The 20,518-nt window shown below is 42.8% G+C and overlaps 1 protein-coding gene across 1 annotated transcript in view; it reads left to right on the forward strand.

The window, feature by feature from the left end:
* Window positions 1–19,500, forward strand: part of SIK2 (salt inducible kinase 2) — a 108,401-nt gene extending 88,901 nt beyond the window's left edge. Inside the window, exons 9-15 of the mRNA XM_044277667.1 lie at window positions 3,432–3,596; window positions 7,893–8,136; window positions 12,012–12,296; window positions 13,577–13,728; window positions 14,005–14,118; window positions 15,500–15,591; window positions 16,671–19,500. Of these exons, the coding sequence (XP_044133602.1) occupies window positions 3,432–3,596; window positions 7,893–8,136; window positions 12,012–12,296; window positions 13,577–13,728; window positions 14,005–14,118; window positions 15,500–15,591; window positions 16,671–17,229 (1,611 nt within the window). The 3' untranslated portion in view covers window positions 17,230–19,500. The remainder of the gene's footprint in view (window positions 1–3,431; window positions 3,597–7,892; window positions 8,137–12,011; window positions 12,297–13,576; window positions 13,729–14,004; window positions 14,119–15,499; window positions 15,592–16,670) is intronic.
* Window positions 19,501–20,518: the final 1,018 nt, after the last annotated feature.

A 20,518-nucleotide genomic window follows, 5' to 3' on the forward strand; every position in this document is an offset into this window, starting at 1 on the left:
ACAGTGGGTCACTGGGTGCGTCACTGGGTGCGTCACTGTGACCGTCCGTGCAATGTGGTTCCACATTTTTTACAATGGGGAGACACTTATTTAATCGAGCAGTTGTGAGGGGGGGGGGGGGGAGTTTTTTTGACAATCGCCCTGAGAGAAATTTTACCTAGAAACTGCACTGCCGGCAGCCATGGTAACCATTGAGAAAAAGCTAAACGTCGCATCCGGCAATGCGCCGAAACGACGTTTAGCTTAAGGCCGGATCCGGATCAATGCCTTTCAATGGGCATTCATTCCGGATCCGGCCTTGCGGCAAGTGTTCAGGATTTTTGGCCGGAGCAAAAAGCGCAGCATGCTGCGGTATTTTCTCCGGCCAAAAAACGTTCCGTTCCGGAACTGAAGACATCCTGATGCATCCTGAACGGATTTCACTCCATTCAGAATGCATTAGGATAAAACTGATGAGGATTCTTCCGGCATAGAGCCCCGACGACGGAACTTTATGCCGGAAGAAAAGAACGCAAGTGTGAAAGAGCCCTTAGTCGTCACTGAGGCTTCTCACAAGTATCCATACTTCTGGTCATCTGAATACATGGAGCCAGCTATTCTCCTACTGTAATGACCCTGTGACTTTCACCATGTCCTTGTTGGATACCTTGGGTGTTGCAAATCAATTTGAATTCCTGAAGGTCTTGCTACATGAATGTTTATAGACTGTATTAAATTAACTGGTAAATTTTGGGGGAAAAATGCATAAAGAAAGATCCGGCCACGTTAGACCAGGAATATAAACGGACTTCTAGTTAATTTAACATGGCAGATGCTAAATTTCACACATTTATCGGATTATAGCATGGCACGGCTGGCTTCATATAAATGTAAAGGCTTGACCTTTAGTTACAGGAGTCAAAGCTGCTCCTGTTTACCAGCAAATGTTCCATGTAACCAGTATACTGCACAGCAGATTCAGTAACATACGGAATGTGCTCGGTGTCATACGTTAAAGCTGGTTACCATATATCCATGTATACGTTCACATTATTAACGGTTATTGAATCAGACGTGTGGATGGAAAATGTATTCCAGACAAAAATTGGTATGGAACGGTATTAGCCTGTGCGCTTAGAGGACGTATTCGGGCGGTGATAAAGTGGACGTACCACGTTACATTATATTTGTGAGCGAAACATATAGTGCGCTATTACACCTTTTATCATGTTGTTTCCAAGTCTAAAGTGTTTGTGCTAATTAAAGGCACACTACCATCAAAATATTTTTTTCTTGTATTAACAGACTCTTTAGAACTAAAGTTATATATAAGTATGTAATTTTTATTATTATTTTTATACAAGAACATGTGGGTGGGTTTCTGGATATAATTTTTTTTATTCTATTCCGTGTACTCTACTTCCTGTCTTGGCGCTTTAACCTCCTCCTTTGAAGTGTGAATGGGGACAAGTGGCTCAGATCATCACACATTACACTGATAAGTGCTCTGCTGTGGGCATCTTTATCTAGCCCCAACAAGGGAACAATGGAGCTGTCATAGTGTTATCCAAATTCTACTGATCAATTATTATACTAATAGATACATTTCCCCATCTGTATAGGAGTTTAATCTCTCTGACTGCCAAAGAAGGACAGTACTTTGTATTTAAAGGGAATCTGTCACCTGGTTTGAGCATATTAAGGTGTTACTACTGCCATGTACAATAGAAATACCTTATTTGTTGCTGTAGTCTTCATTTTTTGTTTCATGGTTTCATTAGTGATAAAATCCACTTGTAATGTTATGCAAATGAGTGTCCAAGGTGCCAAGAGGGGCGTTGTTATCCTTCTCTGGAGCCCAGTAACTCCCCTGTACAGTGCCCAGCCTGCCTTCCTTTAGAGCCCAAGCTCGCCTCTTCCAGCTTAAGTAACTGCCTACACCCAAACTCTTTGCCGCTGGCCCCCTCCGCTATGTGAAATCTCACACAGGCGCAGTACCGCAGACTGCGCGATGTAGAAGCTCCTGAGGACAATAGCTTTAAATTGGTCACTGGGCTTAACGCATGCCCAGTGACACATTTGAAGCTGTTGCCCTCAGGAGCTTCACATCCCTTCCAATCACTATAACGGGTACCCCCTTCTTTCTTAACTTGCCTGTCTTCATCAGTCCTTCTGGTAGGATGTCACCTTCTTCACCACATGATGCACGCAGAAAAAAGATCACCTGCAAATATGCAATCTCTTAGGATTGCAAAAAATAAAATATATATATATATATATATATATATATATATACATACATACACTCACCTAAAGAATTATTAGGAACACCATACTAATACGGTGTTGGACCCCCTTTTGCCTTCAGAACTGCCCTAATTCTAAGTGGCATTGATTCAACAAGGTGCTGATAGCATTCTTTAGAAATGTTGGCCCATATTGATAGGATAGCATCTTGCAGTTGATGGAGATTTGAGGGATGCACATCCGGGGCACGAAGCTCCCGTTCCACCACATCCCAAAGATGCTCTATTGGGTTGAGATCTGGTGACTGTGGGGGCCATTTTAGTACAGTGAACTCTTTGTTATGTTCAAGAAACCAATTTGAAATGATTCGAGCTTTGTGACATGGTGCATTATCCTGCTGGAAGTAGCCATCAGAGGATGGGTACATGGTGGTCATGAAGGGATGGACATGGTCAAGACAATGCTCAGGTAGCCTGTGGCATTTAAACGATGGCCAATTGGCAATAAGGGGCCTAAAGTGTGCCCAGAAAACATCCCCCACACCATTACACCACCACCAGCCTGCACAGTGGTAACAAGGCATGATGGATACATGTTCTCATTCTGTTTACGCCAAATTCGGACTCTACCATTTGAATGTCACAACAGAAATCGAGACTCATCAGACCAGGCAACATTTTTCCAGTCTTCAACAGTCCAATTTTGGTGAGCTCGTTCAAATTGTAGCCTCTTTTTCCTATTTGTAGTGGAGATGAGTGGTACCCGGTGGGGTCTTCTGCTGTTGTAGCCCACCTTTCTTTCCCATTCTGACATTCAGTTTGGAGTTCAGGAGATTGTCTTGACCAGGACCACAACCCTACATGCATTGAAGCAACTGCCATGTGATTGGTTGACTAGATAATCCCATTAATGAGAAATAGAACAGGTGTTCCTAATAATTCTTTAGGTGAGTGTATATGTGTATATATATATATATATATATATATATATATATATATACACACAGCGTATAAATAATTTTATCCAAAACTATTATTTTCACATTGTCATCAAATTATTATAATTATTTAAAGTGACGATATTATTCTAAAGTGATCAGAATTATCAGGTTTTGTGTCCATACTGTTGACGTGTCACATTACTTGCTAATAATACCGGTTGAAAATGAATACAACATTTTTTCCTCTCGATTGATGTTTATATAGATGAGTTCGGTGGTGTCTCCAGTGAGCCTCTTGCCTCAAAATGTAAGGATGATGAGGACACCAGTTCTCCCAGAAACCTCAGCGGTGGAGCCCTTCTCTTACCCTCAAACCAGCTGCCAGGCTGATACCACATTCCTAGAAGAGGAGGCTGTGAATACACCAACGGTAAACACCTATACATATGAATGTCATACCACCCTATCTCTTCTTACATTTCACTACCAGAGTACTACTACTTTTGAGAGTGAATTGGATATTTTTATTTTTATTTAAAAGGATTTTCGGTCATCTTTTTTTGGTCTTTCATTCCGTGGATCTAGTTTCTGCCTGACATTATGTTTCTGCTCTTAGAAGTGATTATTGGTCTAGGAGCTTTGTTGGTTTAACTTCTCTTGTAGAGACTTTGCAAGAACTATAGAGACAACAGGCCAGATTTTGTCCATTAGCCCTTGAAGACCACCGTTCCCCCCATCTTGTGCTCTTACAGATTTCTGGTGGCTGAGAAACCTACTTGTATGAACAGTCACCTGTCACAATTTTTTTTAACAGTCAGATTGGCTTGATAACCATCATTTTTCCCATTATTTTGATGATGGCCACAGAGTTAGACAGAAGTCACTTCTCCATTCCTACAACCCTGTTACTGGTAGTATACGCTCATACTGGAAGTTAGAAGAAGGTCATTGGACAGGGAGACAAAATGTAAGCTTGAAAGTGGAACTGTACTATCAGAAGGAGGAAATATTAGGTATAAGCAAGAGGTCAACAGGAATCCTCAAGAAACGGTGGAGATATAACCACTTATAATGAGGGTGTGATGGGTTAGTGGTGTTAAATATTTTTCTTAAAGTTTGCCTAAATTTGCAGAGTATAACTAGAAAATGATGACATGATACTCCAGCTGCAAGATCATCTTAATACTGGTAGCAACAGGACCACCACAACAGTGATAGCAGGAGAACCCCCATAGGAGTGATAATGAAAAATACCTTGGTGGATTTTGTCTCTGGATGGAAAACTAAAATGGATGCCGGTCCCTGGGACCTTCAAAGACCAATTGGTCAAGAGATGAAAATGACCCTTGATGCAGTAGATCCATGGGCCATAGAGTGTAATAATCCACATGTCAGCAGCCTGTATTGATAAGGCTTAGTTCACATGTGAATCAGAGTCTGGGTTAGGACTCTCCATTGTATTTGACAGAACACATAGCTTGTGCTATTTAACAGGAATATTTTCAGGAAATCCATAAAAGGTGGCACATGCCATGAAATGTGTTCGTTAGTAGCGTGCTATTACATGCACACGTTCCAGCCTAGGCGAGGGGGAGGTTATGATAGGTACATTAACGTTTCAAGGATGAACAATCATCCGAGGAGTCGTGATAGTTCAACCTCAGAAAATCTCAGCCGAGCCACTGAGAGCTGTAAAAACAATGTGTAATATCCTGTATTTTTAGCTTCACCGCGGGGATCCGCTCAGAAATGTGCTGCTGTTTCCACACACGGGGAACAGCAACATCTCTTATAAGTGCACATGCACCGCAGGGATATTAACAATCATTCCTTTTCATGTTAACAAGATTAGCTCTGTCTGGAGAGCCGGTGGCGGAAGCAACGTCTACTGGGCAAATATTCGTTGACATGAACTCTTTAGTGCCCCGGTGCCCTGACCATGTGCTTAAGAGTAGCTGTAGGCCCTACATTACTTATCTTGCATGCCAGGCCTGTAGGGCTTTAATATAGCTTATAACTCTCCCCCAGTAATATTAACATTATGTTAGGACATTTCTATTTAGGCAATCCTTTTAGATATTTAAAGGGAACGTGTATAAGAATTTATGGCCCAAACTTCTACCCACCTGTTATGCAGGACAATAATAGGCTCACAGTTATGGTTTTGTATATTCTGACAGGTTCAATAACTATGAACACTGTTATTTAAATGCCTGTAAGAAATCATAAGGGTGGAGCTGATCTCCTAAATGTTCCTGGTCACCCTCCTTGCCTGACCGAGGTCCCGTAGGTTGGGTACGGCTTCCAAAACCACTTCCAGTATCCAACGCATGCAGAGTGTGCAGGTGAAGCCAAGGCTGGCACACCTCACTTCACTGCGCATGCGCCAGATGCTGGTGGAGATGGCTTGTAATGATGTACCGGCCTATGGGTTGTCAACCAAGCCTGGAGGCGGACCTCAAAGTGTGTGACTATTAAGGAGAGCGACCCCTTGGACTCCTTAGGGTACGGCCACATGTGATGTAAATGCTGCAGTGTTAACATGTGGTGTAAAGTAAAGGGTGACATCTGTGGCAAATCCACAACACTGACCCACCAAAACCTGTGGCAAAATCCACATGTGGTTTTAACCTTGAATACAGTGTTAAAAGTTTGCCACTATACAGAAGAACATCATTGTGAAGCTGTTATTGTACCAAATGATGGGATGGTGGTGGGTCAGGGACCTTAAAGGGGTTTTATCATCTCGGACATTGGTAGCATTGGCATATCACTAGGATTTGCAACCGATGTCAGATAGGCAAGGGTCCCACCTCTTGGACCTATACCCATCTCCAGAACCGGTCCCCGAAAGTGAAGAAGAGTGCACCGCACATGCTTGGCCACCTGCCATTCTATAGGGGTTCTGAAAATTTTCAGAAGTCCCATAGAAATGAATGGCGATCACAGGTCGCAAGCATGGCCACCACTCCATTCACCTCTGTGGGACTACTGGAAATAGCCAAGCGCGCTAGCTCAGCTATTTTTGGAACAGCCATAATAATTCATGAAGAGCACGCCGCAAATGTGTGCACTTTTAGGGGCCAATCCTGGGACCATCACCTATCTGACATTGATTAGTCATATACCACTAATGTCTGAGGTGAGACAACCTTTTGATCCTCATGTTGGTGACGCTAGCGCTTGGAATTTCACTTTAGGGCTTTTTAATGGCAGCAGCTGTTTTAGTCGGGGGCAAGTTGTTTGCACTGTGTTCAGTCAGATTTCTGAATAGGTAGTCTCAGGCAGCTGTAGCTTTAGATTGAAGGTGTAGTCCTACATGCTTTGTCTAGTGTCTCTAACAGCGCTCTTTCTGGCTGGAGAAAAGTGACATTTGGAAGTTGTTTCATCAGCAGACACGTACAATTCCTTCTTCATGAGGGACGCTTCAGAGCTAATTGTTTAATTTATGTACTCATACCATGCACATTCCTCCTGTGAGAACACCACAAGCCTGGACATCCAGTTAAAGGAGCAGGCAACGTGCGCTGGCATCATCAAGGCCGGAAAGAAATTACACTGCTTAGGAGGCCCCTCTGGTTTTGAAGTTCATAGGATCAGCAGCTCGCAGATGCCGTTTTCCTCTGGAACGATTTCTTAGTCACATCCTGGAGAGAAATGATTAAATTCCCAAGTCTCTGCCACCATTTCCTGGATGGTTCTCTTTTAAGCTCCTTCCCTGCCAAAGGCATTGTTGTTGTTATATCGCTGATTTGGGCCCGGTTTCACTGCTGCAAATCGGACGTTTTCAGCATAGCCCTTTTTTCCCCCTTTTAATTATATAGTTATGCATCATTTACATGGCTGAACCAGTTGACCTTGGGGCTCACACGAGATCATCAATGTATTTGGTCTTTGTCGGAAATACAGGGTGCACTCTGTCTAGGCCACGAGTGCTTTTCGTATAGGGAGAGCTAATCAAGCAAGGAAACCTACATGCACGGTTTAGGTATTTGAGAACAGTTTTGCACAAATGATCAATTGTGAGGATTTCCAGCCTTATTCTTCATTGAGGGCCAGGATCTATTTTGCTGTCTGCTTCATCGCCGTAACCTAAACGGTGATAGTATATGTCCTATATATGCAGTAATATGTAGGGAGCGTTTTTTGGAAAATTGTCTGGCGGTATTATTTAGGATTTGAATAGTATTATTGTATTAGCATTATTATATATAGCAATATACTGTGGTTTTATTAAGATATTTATATTTTATATAAACTGCTTTTGTCAGTCGAAAAAAGTGCTAAGCGGGGGAGGGATTTACTTTGTAAATATCGCTATGGTCATGCTTGCACACAATAGGATAAAGCACCCACAGTATGTGCGCTCCCACACTCTTGGCCACCAGAGAGGCCAGCGCTTTTTTCTATAGTGTCCAAGCACGACCACTGTTGCTGCATTGCAGGGTGGTCGTAACCCCTGGATACAAGCAGTGTATAATGTGAAGGAAAAATTAATCAAGCGAGCAAAGAAGGCATTATGGAAAATCACAATACATTAGTAAGCGCCTTGTATTAACTTTTATCTACATGATAAATGCAATTTGCTGATGTGAGACAACCCCTTTAAATTGTGTCAGCCACATTATTAAATGACCTATACAGTCTCAAGGAAGACAATGGAAGCAGGTTTTCCTTGTAACCTAAGACGTGCTGGAGATTTTTGACTTTTATTTTCTGCTTACAGGTTAATGGCTGCCTGATGGATCCTCTACCCCCTGTAGCAATGAGGAAGGGTTGCCAATCTCTGCCGAGCAATATGATGGAGACCTCTATCGACGAAGGAATTGAGACAGAAGATGACTCTGAGGAGGATCCGGCTGCGGCGTTTGCAGCATTTCAAGGCAGACGTAGTGGGCAGAGACGTCACACTCTGGCAGAAGTGACCAACCAGTTAGTGGTCTTGCCCACTGTAGCACCAGACATGGAAGGTAAGTCTTTAAAAAAGTTTTAACCCTAATACCTACCGATGTAGCCACCGTTATTTTGAAAGGCCTAATGAATGAATGCAAGACAAACACATTACGATAATACAACAAATCTCGTTACAGTGGCCATCCTGGCACAGCTGGTGTCAAAAAACACCAGCTACATCTGTATGTACAGTGCGCACACAGAAATGAGTACATCGTGTTCTTCACTGGTTTTTCTGCACAAAACTAAGCTATTCGAGGTTCTAATGACAGTAAAACTAGCCATATACAGTAGATTAATAGTGGCCAAACCAGTCAATTTTGGCAAGACCAGCTGACCATCTAATATGTATGGGGACCTTCTGACTCGTCCCCGAAAGTGAATTGTGTGGGAGAAAAGGGGGGTGCTGTTAGATTTCAACATGCCTGATCCTTTTGTTCTCAGAGAAGGTAAGCCGCCATAGGTGTCTGCAAGTGGCTTTTACCCTGTCCCCATGCATGCATGCTTCTCCATGCCGGTAGGGGCAGTCTAAGATATACTTCTTAATGAGTCCCAAAAACTCCTAATCATAGCTCCTAGAGGGATCAAATGTTCTACGGTACATTGCACATAACGTAATGGACTCTGTTACATGATCCTTGTAGACCAACTTGCCAAGAGCAATACAAAGTTCTACATACTGCACTCTCCTCAATTCTGCATTTCAGGGCCATTGAGCGGGTGCTATTAGGACATTTAAAGGATGCCCTAATTTATAAAATTCAGTCTTTCAGTCTTATTGAGTAGCCAATATGTCATCCATCGCAGCCCATATTGTGCCATTTTATTAACACCCTGCAGTGTGAATTATTTGAAGGAATTTTCCTGGAGTTTGATACAGATGACCTATCCTCCGAATAGATCATCAGGATCAGATAGGAAGCTGTCTGACCCCCGCCAATCAGCTGTTTGAGAAGGCACCTGCGCTCACATTAGCGCTGCGGCCCTCTCACAGCTCACTAAACATAGCACCATACATTGTATAGTGGCAGTGCTTGGTATTGCGCCCAGTCCATACACTTCTATGGGGCTTAGCTGCGCCTAGGCTATGTGACCAATAAACGTGATGTCACTGGCCTAGGGAAAGCAGAGAGAAGCTGCACGCACTGTTGCCTTCTCAAACAGCTGATCAGTATAAAACGCCCAGAAAACCAATCGGTATGCACTACCAGCTCTTCTCTGCGCCAACAAGTTTCCACAAGATGGAGGTGATTATGTAGGGTTACCTATTGTCTGACCCAGGTATATATTCGGGAACTCGTGTATGTGTAATCTGTACCCAGATGGACTTATAGGAGGTGTCTATGTACAACAGCGCCTGAGCAAGTGACCTATAAGGCTACATGCACACAACCGTGTGTGTTTTGCGGTCCGCAAATTGCGGATCTGAAAAAAACAAAAAAAAAACGGATGACATCCGTATGCCATCTGTTTTTTTTTTGTTTTTTTTTCCCAGATCTGTTCTAACGACACCTATAACGGACAAGAATAGGACATGTTCTATTTTTTTTTTGCGTGGCTAAGGAACGGACATACTGATGTGGACAGCACATGGTGTGCTGTCTGCATTTTTTGCAGACCCTTTGAAATGAATGGGTCCGCATCCTATCCGCAAAAAAATCGTAACGTACACGGAAACAAACAACGTTCGTGTGCACCTAGTTGTGGACCTTCACTCATTGAATTAACATTGGTGGGCCCAAGGTAAATCCACATTTTCCCTGCAACTTCCATCAGCCTAGCCCCCCGGTATTCAGCTCATTGTGAAGAGCGCTGCCTCATGATAGGGGCTGGTGCCTCAAGCACTTGCTGCATACTCAGTCTTTACTGACTTATTCCAGAGAATCATGTGCCATCAGGAATTTCACTCTAGAAGTGACAAGATGAAAGAATGGTGCTGGTGAGAGGCGTACAGATTCTCATCACAGCTACTACAATATTTCAAGCACATTCCTTTTATGTACTAACCTTCAACCGAGCATCTTTAGTTAAAGGCTCCTTTACTGATTTGCCTTGAAAATTTTGACAATACAGCCAGCGATATTTAAAGAAAAGGTTACCTCGGCACATTTGTCACTGACAACCCATTCATCCAAACGCATGCAGCGAAAACAAAGTACCGTATATTTGTGTGCGTGAAAGGCGAATCTGATGACGACTGTGGATTGCATTGAAAGGTTTATACATTCATGCCTACACAGTCATGTATTTGTACAGTTGTACGCTTTACCATTAATACTGTTACTGTAGCAATGAGGTTAAGGGGCTTACCAAGGCAACCCGTCTCAAAAGGAAACTGGTGCAGTGATGCCTGGCCTCTCTAACCACCAGTGTGACCAATTGCCTTCAGAAGTCACCTAATTAGTACATAGAGTCCACCTGTATGTAATTTATTCTCAGTAGAACTACAGCTGTTATGTGAAATACTCAGAGGTTTGTTAGTGAACATTATTGTATGTGAATAATTATTATTATTATTATTATTATTATTATTATTATGAAAACCAAGGAACACCCCAGACAGGTCAGGGATAAAGTTGTGGAGAAATGTAAAGCAAGGTTAGCTTATAAAAATAAAAATAAATATCCCAAGCTGTGAACATCTCACTTAGCACTGTTTAATCCATCGTCCGAAAATGGAAGGAGTATGGCACAACTGCAAATCTAACAAGACATGGCCATCCACCTAAACTGACAGCCCAGGCAAGGATAGCACTAATAAGAGAAGCAGCCCGTGGTCACTCTGGCGGAGCTGCAGAGATCCACAGCTCAGGTGGGAGAATCTGTCCGCAGGACAACTATTAGTCGTGTACTCCCCAAATCTGGCAATAATAATCTTCATTTATATAGCGCCAGCATATTCTGCAGTGCTTTACAGTTCAGGGGTTAATGTACAAACAGTCATGAATAACATAGAAAGACACATGTCAATAATTACAAGAGGAATGAGGGCCCTGTTCGCAAGAAAGCCATTTTTTTTAAAGAAAGCCATAAGCACACGTTTGCAGTTTGCCACAAGCCATGTAGGGGACACATCAAACATGTGGCAGAAGGTGCTCTGGTCAGATGAGACCAAAGTTGAACTTTTTGGCCTAAAGAGCTGAGCCTGGACATAACCCCTTCTTTATCCATTCAGCCTGTATTAGTGGAGCATCAGAGCATTTCATCCTCCGATGCACCCCTTGCCCTGTGCTGCATCACGCAGGGCAAGGGCTGTTTTGTGTACATTTTTACACTGTTCGAAAGAGGATTCTGCCTAGCAGTGATTCCCGTGACGTCACCATCACTAATGGTCAGTCTATAAGCTAGGGCAGCGCTAAAGACTGCCCATTAGTGCCGGACTCACTGCTAGGCAGAAGTCTTCACCTAGCAATCCCATTCAGAGACCCGGCACGCCACCGGATCTAAAGAAAAAGCCCTCGCCTTGCGTGATACAGCACATGGCAAGGGGGAGCATCAGAGCATGACATGCTGAATGAGAGAAGGAGGGGTTATGTCTGGATTCAGCTCTGAACCCGGACAAGCCCTTTAAGGGTCATCCACGTAATACATTTTAACAGTCTCACTCATAGAGGGAGGTCTTGACCAGGAGACGCCCATTGTCTTTATAAAACGACCCCTTTAATGTTTCACACCTCAGTAGTTTTGCCTTGATTTTACCCGAAATATGTAAACTTTCTTTGCCTCACTCACTATAGCATCTTAAGTAGGATCATGATACATATGTATTTGATATGTTGTTTGGAGATAGCTTTGGCCTAATGCCATCAAAGAGTAGTAATGTTGGCTTCTAATGAACTGTAGAGTGATGACTGCGATGAAAGTCTTAAATTTATCACATTATTCATTGCAGGCAAGCTTTTCACTATCGGTAACAACCCATCTCTGGGAAGCGTCGACTCTGAATACAACGGGGGATCTGTTCAGAGCGACCTCAACTTTCAGGAAGATACTGGAGTTCTGAAGGAAGTGGCTATGGCTAACCAGTCCGTCACCAGGCTTACTCCACCGTATATAGGTTTACGGCCTACCACCCTGGCCATGCCAGCGATGTCTTCTGAAAAGCGTGAAGCACACAACAGGTCTCCAGTCAGTTTTCGCGAAGGAAGACGGGCTTCTGACACCTCACTAACACAAGGTACTGCTCCTATTACCTTGGATAGCCTTTTTTCATCCTACAAAAATTTGGCTTATGCAAAAAAAAAAACAATCAAGCACTGTGCGACATAACAATGACTCAAAAATGCAAAAAGACCACAGCTAATCGAATGTAGTACAAAATGTTATATCTTTATTAATTGATCATACAGTAATATAAAAAAAAACATTAAAATAATTCCCGCAGCATGGAACAGTTATAGTTGCCATTGAAAGCATGGCTACCCTGCATAATCTAAAATGCAAACTGGCACTAGAGTGGTTAGCATCTGCATGATCATAAAAAATTATATGCAATATGATCTAACCAATAAGACGACACTACAGGGCGGTTAACATCTGCTTGATCATTAACGATCACGGGGGTCATTTATTAAGACCAGTGTTTTAGACACCGCTCTTATAAGCCCTATAGCTGGCGGTGGATCCGCCAAAGTTATCTAGAGGCGCCGGCCTCTACGTAACTTCGGCATATCCAGCACCGGTCTAAATTTAGACCATTTTCTACGCCTAAAACAGGCGTAGAAGATGATGAATGAGACGGGCCTGCCATTGCGTGCCCTTCCCGGCCCACGCCACAGCCACATTTTTAGACCTGGGGTGAGCGTGAAAAAAGTCGCAGACATCTATATGTATACACATAAGAGACAATATAGAGAGCTAGGTCTTTATATGCAAAAAATTTATTTACTAGTTGAATAGCAGCAAACTTGCACTTGGCCCACCCTTCAGTGCCAATTATAACTGTAAACTAAACATGCTATAGTATAGATAAAATACCATCAGAAATAAAGATGTGCAAAGGCCCATTAGTGTAGTCACTACAGCCTAGATTATACCGTCTACCATATTATGGAAGTGCAGCAATGCTTTCTATGGCGCTTGTAACTATCCCGGAAATTATTTTAATATTTTATATTATGAATGAATAAAGATGTAGTAAATTTTGTAAAACATTTGATTATTTGTGGTATTTTAGTTTTTTGGGATAGATAACTTGGATAGCCGCTTAAGAACTGCCCACTGTACAGAAGTACATGTGCCAGGCGGTCCAGATCCTTAAAGCCTATGCCATTGTGTGGTTTAAGCCGGCTGCCTGAGCGAGCGATCTGTTCCTGACCGATGGACCCCGGAGAAACTATGTCTTTTTGACTCTTCAGGGTCAGGCTTAAAAAATAAATGAAAGGAAAGCAAAAATTAAATAACGCCTACAAATAAATATGAAATGTGCTTTAACTTTTTCTTATTATGCCACCCTAGGAATCGTGGCATTCCGGCAGCACCTTCAGAACTTAGCAAGAACCAAGGGCATCCTAGAGCTCAATAAGATCCAGATGCTATATGAGCAAATGGGACCTACTGAAGATCCAAATCTCACACCCCATAACCTAGAAGATCCCAACCACCCCCAGGTATAATGTAAGCCATGTTGGGGATAGGCTAATGAATGTGTAGAGAAATAGTGCAAGTAAAGAAGTATTGTATGGAAGTCTAGAAATATCCGATTCCATTAGTACTTCACTCTCCATGTACTTGATTGCGGACATATTTTGTCTCAGACGAGTGGATTTTTTAGCATATCAATAGGTGAATAATATAAATAATGGTGTAGGTGCTATGTTGGTTACATGGTTTCACTTAGGATTTTATCATATGTTTATTGCATTTATCGGCTTTTGTTTTTTCAGACGAGTCTCTGTGCACAGCTTCAGAATATTTCAGCATTCCCTAATAACCTGCAACCTCCGCTACTGTCCAGGCGTCAGAGTTTGGAGACCCAGTATTTACAGCACAGGCTGCAGGTAGGAAACCATATCTTGAATATGTGACATCTACTTTACAAGGCAGCTTCATACCTCGCAGCATTCGAAAATCCTAAGGAGGAAAAACAGCTGTGGCACACGTGATGCCCCATGGCAATTTCTTTCACACTAAGCTATGCTTCTAAGTCAACACAGTATCTATCTATACACACCTAATCCTGCCCAGTCACTGTTGTGCCCCCAGATAGTAGTTATTCCCCTTGACTGCCCCCCTGACATTAGAATGCTCCCTTTGTGCAACCACACAGTAGTTATGCCCTCTTTGTGCCACCAAACAGTAGTGATGCCACCTATGTGACCCCCGCACAGTAGTCATGTCCACTTAGTGTCCCTACACAGTAGAATGCTGCCTTAGTGCTCCACACAGTAGATTACCCCCTTAGTGCCCTCACACAGTATTTATGCCCTCTTAGTGCCACCCACACAGTAGACTACCCCCTTAGTGCCCTCACAGTTATGTCCCACACACAGTAGACTAACCCCTTTAGAGCCCCACACAGTAGTCATGCCCCGACACAGTAGACTACCACTACCCCCTTAGTGCACTCACAGTTATGCCCCCAACACAGTAGACTAACCCCTTTAGAGCCCCACACAGTAGACTACCACTATCCCCTTAGTGCCCTCACAGTTATGCCCACTTAGTGCTTCCACAAAATAAGATGCCCCTATAGTGACCCTACATAGTAGTTATGCCCCTCTGGCAATAATGCTGCCCCATTAGTGCTTTTCTTGCAATAATGCTGTCCCCCTTAGTGCGCCCTTAGCATTAATAAAATAAAAAGTTATAATCCCACCTAGCCCGGTATCCCTGATGAACAGAGAACTCCATGCTCTCCCCAGAAGCAGGCGCAGTGCATTGACTTCATTGCACCTGCTGAGTTGAGCAGGAGAGCACACAGGCCAGCGAATGAACCCTAGCCTTTGCACTTTCCTGCACAGCTCAGTAGGTGCAATGACATCACCGCATTGCACCAGCATCTGAGGAGCTCATAGGCTAGTGGACGGTGGAGCAGGGAGCTGACTGCATTGGAAGGCATGCAGATAACATGCTGAAACAATGGAACTTGCATGGTTCTGTAAGGATCATAAACTTACTGAAATGTGGGTATAGAATCAGCACATTGTCAAGTGCACTCAGACTGTAGGTTGGTGACCTACGTGTAAACCATAATTCCAGAGATTGGCCACAATCCAGGCTTCCCGGATTTCTATGCTGCCAGTATTCAGAATAGAATAAATATACTGATTTTGTTTCCTTGTCATAGGCCCCTGCTTACTGACTCAAGTTTCTTGTTGACATGTCTGTGATACTAATCACTTCTTCACATTCTCAATCAATGTTTTGCTTCCTTTGCAGAAAGGGAGTCTGCTGGTGAAAGCTCAGAACAGTTGCCCGCTGTACTGTAAGGAAACACCCAGAAGTTTGGAGCAGCAACTTCAGGAACACAGGTGAACATGAGATCCAGTCATTAGCACATGTCTAGGTTTACTTGTTAGCATTCCAGACACTCTTCTCCCTGGCTGGTTCTTTTTGTTTGTGGTCCAGGCCATGTTCCCATAGGCAAGTATGCTTGGGTATATACAGATTTCCCATATAGGTGAATGTCAGAGTGGTGCATGCGCAGCCACCTCTCCGGTCAAAGACAGGACCAGCTTGGAGACCCCATTCCAGAGATGTCCTTTAAGTAGGTCCGCATCTATCAGGCATTTATCTTATTGCTGTGCCATAAATGTCTGAGGCTGTCCATACACATTGAATAGCCAGAACAAAAAAGGTTCAGGCAGTTGAAATCCAGCTACTCGATCCTCATCTCCTCTGACGTCTGCTGCCGGGGTACAGTTGGGATGCTCTCTTAGACATTAGATGGTCAGCCGGTCCTGCCTGGCCAGTTTAAGATGGGAATACCTTGTAAGCTATGAGATGATAGAGTGATTTGAAGCATGGGCAGTGCTCTTACACCAAATTTAGGTGGGTGATATAACTGAATATCCCTGTGTCCAAAAGCAAAGCGCCTCTTTATTTTGCCCTTTTACAGAATCTGTCAGCTCCGAAACACCCCCCCAAACTAGAGTAGGTCATGTATAGTGTAAGTAGTGCTAAGTGCACTTATGTAATTTTTATCTTCATACATTCCGATGCTGTGCTCCTACAAACCAGCAGTAAAATGCATTGAGAGGACTGCTCTGAGTCCTCTCCATTATGTGTGTATGCCCAGGAGTCCTCTCAATGCCTTCTACTGCTGGTTCGTTGAAGCGTTGGAATGCAAGTGAAGATATAAATTATATAACCGGACTCCGCTTAGACCATTGACCGCTTACTCTAGTTTGGGGGTGTTTCGGAGCGGACTGATTCACTTTAACATGACTGGTTGGTAAAGTCCAACCAGACTACATTGAAGCATAGCCTTATTACATTCAGTATCTCGTCAGCTTTATACTTGTTTTGCGCTCCTCTTTGTGTTTTATGTTTTTGCTGTCATTACAGTAGTTGTACAGTACAGTAATTCATTTCACTTACCATCACGCAGGCTACATCAGAAGCGGCTCTTCTTGCAGAAGCAACCACAGCTACAGGCTTATTTCAACCAGATGCAGATAGCGGAAAACACATATCCAATGCAAGGGCAGCAGCTCTCATTATCACACCAGGAGTCCATGCAACAGAATCAGTTCAGCTTGTCACAACCCCTGAGCCCGGTACTGGAACCCGCGTCTGATGAAATGCAATACGATCCATTCTTAAGTCAGTATCACAAGCTGCATTCCCAGCAGATGCAACACATGGTACAGCCCAGTCAACCACAGGTCCTAACCCAAGTTCACATGCAGCAGCAGCCCTTACAGTATGCCTACCAGACATGTGAATTACCTGGAGTGCCAACACTTGACTCGGAGTATACAAACCAATGCCAGTATTCTATAGATACAAGTCAACAAAGCGGAGTGGCATTACACGATGCCCAGGGTAATCTAACCGGACACGATCCTCAAGCATCTTACAAAACATTGAACCTCAACGAGCCTTATGACTGTGAGATGATGGAAACTGTTGACTCTCAGCACAGTGGCTATGTTTTAGTCAATTAGTTCCTTCAGAAGAATTACTGTATCGTGTCAGTAGGTTTTAAGATGTAGGAGGAGAAAGTTTACTTGTAACTACTTTTTTCTTTTTCCCGAATGAAGAAGAAGTCTACTTGATAAGGAATCTAGCCTACAGAGCAGAATTGCGTCTCTGGATTTCTCAAATGTTACAAGTCCTGTACAGGCAGAGAAAAAAAAGGCGTCCTGCGAGGAATTCATTAGGACATTTTCTGGATCTTCTAGTGGAGAAGACCCTGACCTTCTGAAAAACAACAAACTTGGCTACTAGATTAGCACGCTGGTCCTCCAAGGACCTGCAATATGGAGCCTTCGTATGCCGAAGCACCTTTTGAAAGCAATATAGTTTTCTTTCTTTTTTTTTTTTTTTTTTTTTCAGGACAAAAAGTGTATAGTGACCCTAACGTTGCGGTCAAAAACTTCTTGTAAATGAACTTTAGAAAAAACTTTTAATCTAAGCTACTGAGAGAGGCAGCAAGCACCTTCCCAAACAATATGGAGAAGCAAAGAACTGACTCTAGTGACCAGATAATACACTACTGTTTGGAGGTACACATGTCACGATGAACCTCAGCAAAATAAAAGCGACTTGGTGTGATGACCTCGATAAGAGGTGACGCCGAGTGGACTTGATTTGCTCGAAGCAAAATTGACTGAACAGAAAATAAGCTTCCTATATTTCATGGACAGTATGGGTTTTGAGATTCTAGATAACTGTTTGGCAGTAGACCAGGATGTGTCATACATTGGTGGTGGAGACATTATGTAGACCTCCTTGGAAATTCAGTAGGTTTCGGGAGGTGACACAATTGTTACGAAACTGTACATTTTTAGCATAATGAAGAAATAATAATCTCGACTGTGTTTTTAGGTCACAGTAATACTATACGTTGCTGTTTGTCGACAAAGCTTTGTACATTTGTTAAAACTATTTAGATTTTAGTCAGGAAAACTCGAAATGAGCTACAAAAAAAATGGTGTGATGTGCGGTAGTTTTGTGCCTTTATGAGTTCTTTTACATAGAGTACACGTTACTTTTTTTTTTTTTTTCAAGATTGAAACCAGTTAGACCGTACCCCATTTCTATCAATGCTACATCCAAAGTCGATTCAGAGTTTGTGTGTATTTACGTCTGTTCCACTGTGTGGAAAGCAAAAAGCGTTTTAATTCAATGTTTTTGATTGCTTGTTTGTAGAAAGGAAATGTTTTAAGAAGTATTATAGCAATATTTAATTCTATTTAATGTCATGAACTGTTGATATTAACCGTGGCAATCGATGTTTCATGAAGAAGCTGGCGCAAGGGAGTTAAGAGTACCCCACGTAAGAGTTTATCAGATAAAAGTAGTATTTGATATAGGTTACACTATAGACGTAACCTCAGATTCAGTATACCTACCCGATCACATGTTGCACTTTCTATAGAGTTGAGGTTTAATATAGCCATAATGTGGTAGATTATTTCATTATATTACCACATTTTTTGGGGAAAGAAGAAAAGACAGTAGTATTAATTGACTTCCTCCTCCCATATTAGAGCATATAGATCTGTTGTGTTTTCTGAGCCACATAACACTACTATTAGGTGTAGGCGCTTTGTGCACATTTTTTGTCTTTTGATAGAAGCCCCTCAGAAGAGGTCATCAGTGGCTGTCTGGGTCCTAGGACCTAAACCAATCTCTAGTAATACAAGAGCTAGGAGACAAAGGGTTACTGGGCTTGGGAGAGTGTCATATCCCCTTCTTTCTAGTCATAGGTTTAGGTCCAGGCGACCCACCAATGTCCTCTTCTGACATGTATGGCATATCACAAAATGTGCACAAAGGGTGGGTTTTACAGGGGTTGCTTGAGATCAGAAAAACAGGTCTATGTAGAGGTCTGTAAGAGCACCACTCTTCTTCATGGGCTGTGTCTGGAATTGCAGCTCATTTAAAGGGAGGCTGTCATGTTGAACATGGTGTCTGACCTGCAGTTGGCATGTTATAGAGCAGCAGGAGCTGAGCAGATTGATATAAAGTTTTTGGGGAAACTTGATTCATAATAACATATACTTTATCCATTTAAATCCCAGCTCTTTCTATGTGTATGAGTCCAGTGGGCTGGATTTTGCATACAGGAAGAGCCATCAATAACTAATGACTCTTAAGGGCTCTTTCACACGAGCGTGTCCCTTGTAGGAATCGCGCTCCGTGTAAGAGAGGAATCGTGCGGTCTGGACTACAGAAGCAAACGCCGTTATCATGATTGATAATGCTGTGTGCCTCTGCCTGACCTTTCTGTATCGGAATCATAGTGAAAGCTTTAGTATAATTCAGTTACAGAAAGGTCAGGCAGAGGCACACAGCATTATCAATTATAATAGGCCGTGTGCTTCTGTAGTCCAGACCTCACGATCCCTCTCTCACACAGACCTTGATTCCTGCAAGGGACACGCTCTTGTGAAAGAGCCCTAAGCATAGAAAGTTCAGGGATTTAAAAGAATAAAATACAAGTTTTGAAACTTTTTGTACAAACCTATACATCAAACTGCTCAGCCCCTTTTGCTCTATAAGGCTGGTTTCACACTGCCGGTATCCAGGAAATGCACTGCGCGCATCTTGGCATCTTTGCCGGACCCCTTTACAGTTAATGGGGCCGGATGGCATTGTAGCAGAGTCCGGCAGTGACGGAGCCAGCAGGCTGATCCTGACTGGAACAGCCAGGCGCATCTGTAAAAGCTAATGTTAAACTAGCCTAACCTGCTGCCTTCAGATAGAACTGCGTCAACGTAACAGGTTCCCTTTAAGGGAATGGTTCTAAGTTTGAATACCAGACTACCTTTACTCTAATCTTGGACAACCCCTTTATACTGACCGCAACCTTAAAGGGGTTCTCCTGCCACACTGTTAAAAACAGCTTAACGGTGGACAGCTCCTTTTAAGCTTCACTTTTGTTACTGACATTAGCAAAACTATGACATATTTCGAACGGATAAATATTCTTAAAAACCGGATTATTTTATTTACAGAGGCAAAATGTTTTTCTTTAAAAAAATCTGATTAATAAAGCCGTTGAGAATTGCTTGACTGGTTACCATGGATACTGCTTAGAACTTGAGCCTGTATATGCAGCTGTCATGTATCAGATTCCTAAGCAACCAGTCCGGTCTAATTTTTTTTAAACAACTTAAACTGGTGCTGAGCCGAGGGTAAAGAGGCTTGGCAGGAGCCATGCAAAACTTTTCTTACAGATGTACCAGTCAAAGTTGGAGAAAGTATTTATGACCATAAAGATCAACC

Source organism: Bufo gargarizans, chromosome 2 (assembly GCF_014858855.1).
Source record: "Bufo gargarizans isolate SCDJY-AF-19 chromosome 2, ASM1485885v1, whole genome shotgun sequence".
In the NCBI taxonomy this organism is placed as follows: domain Eukaryota; kingdom Metazoa; phylum Chordata; class Amphibia; order Anura; family Bufonidae; genus Bufo; species Bufo gargarizans.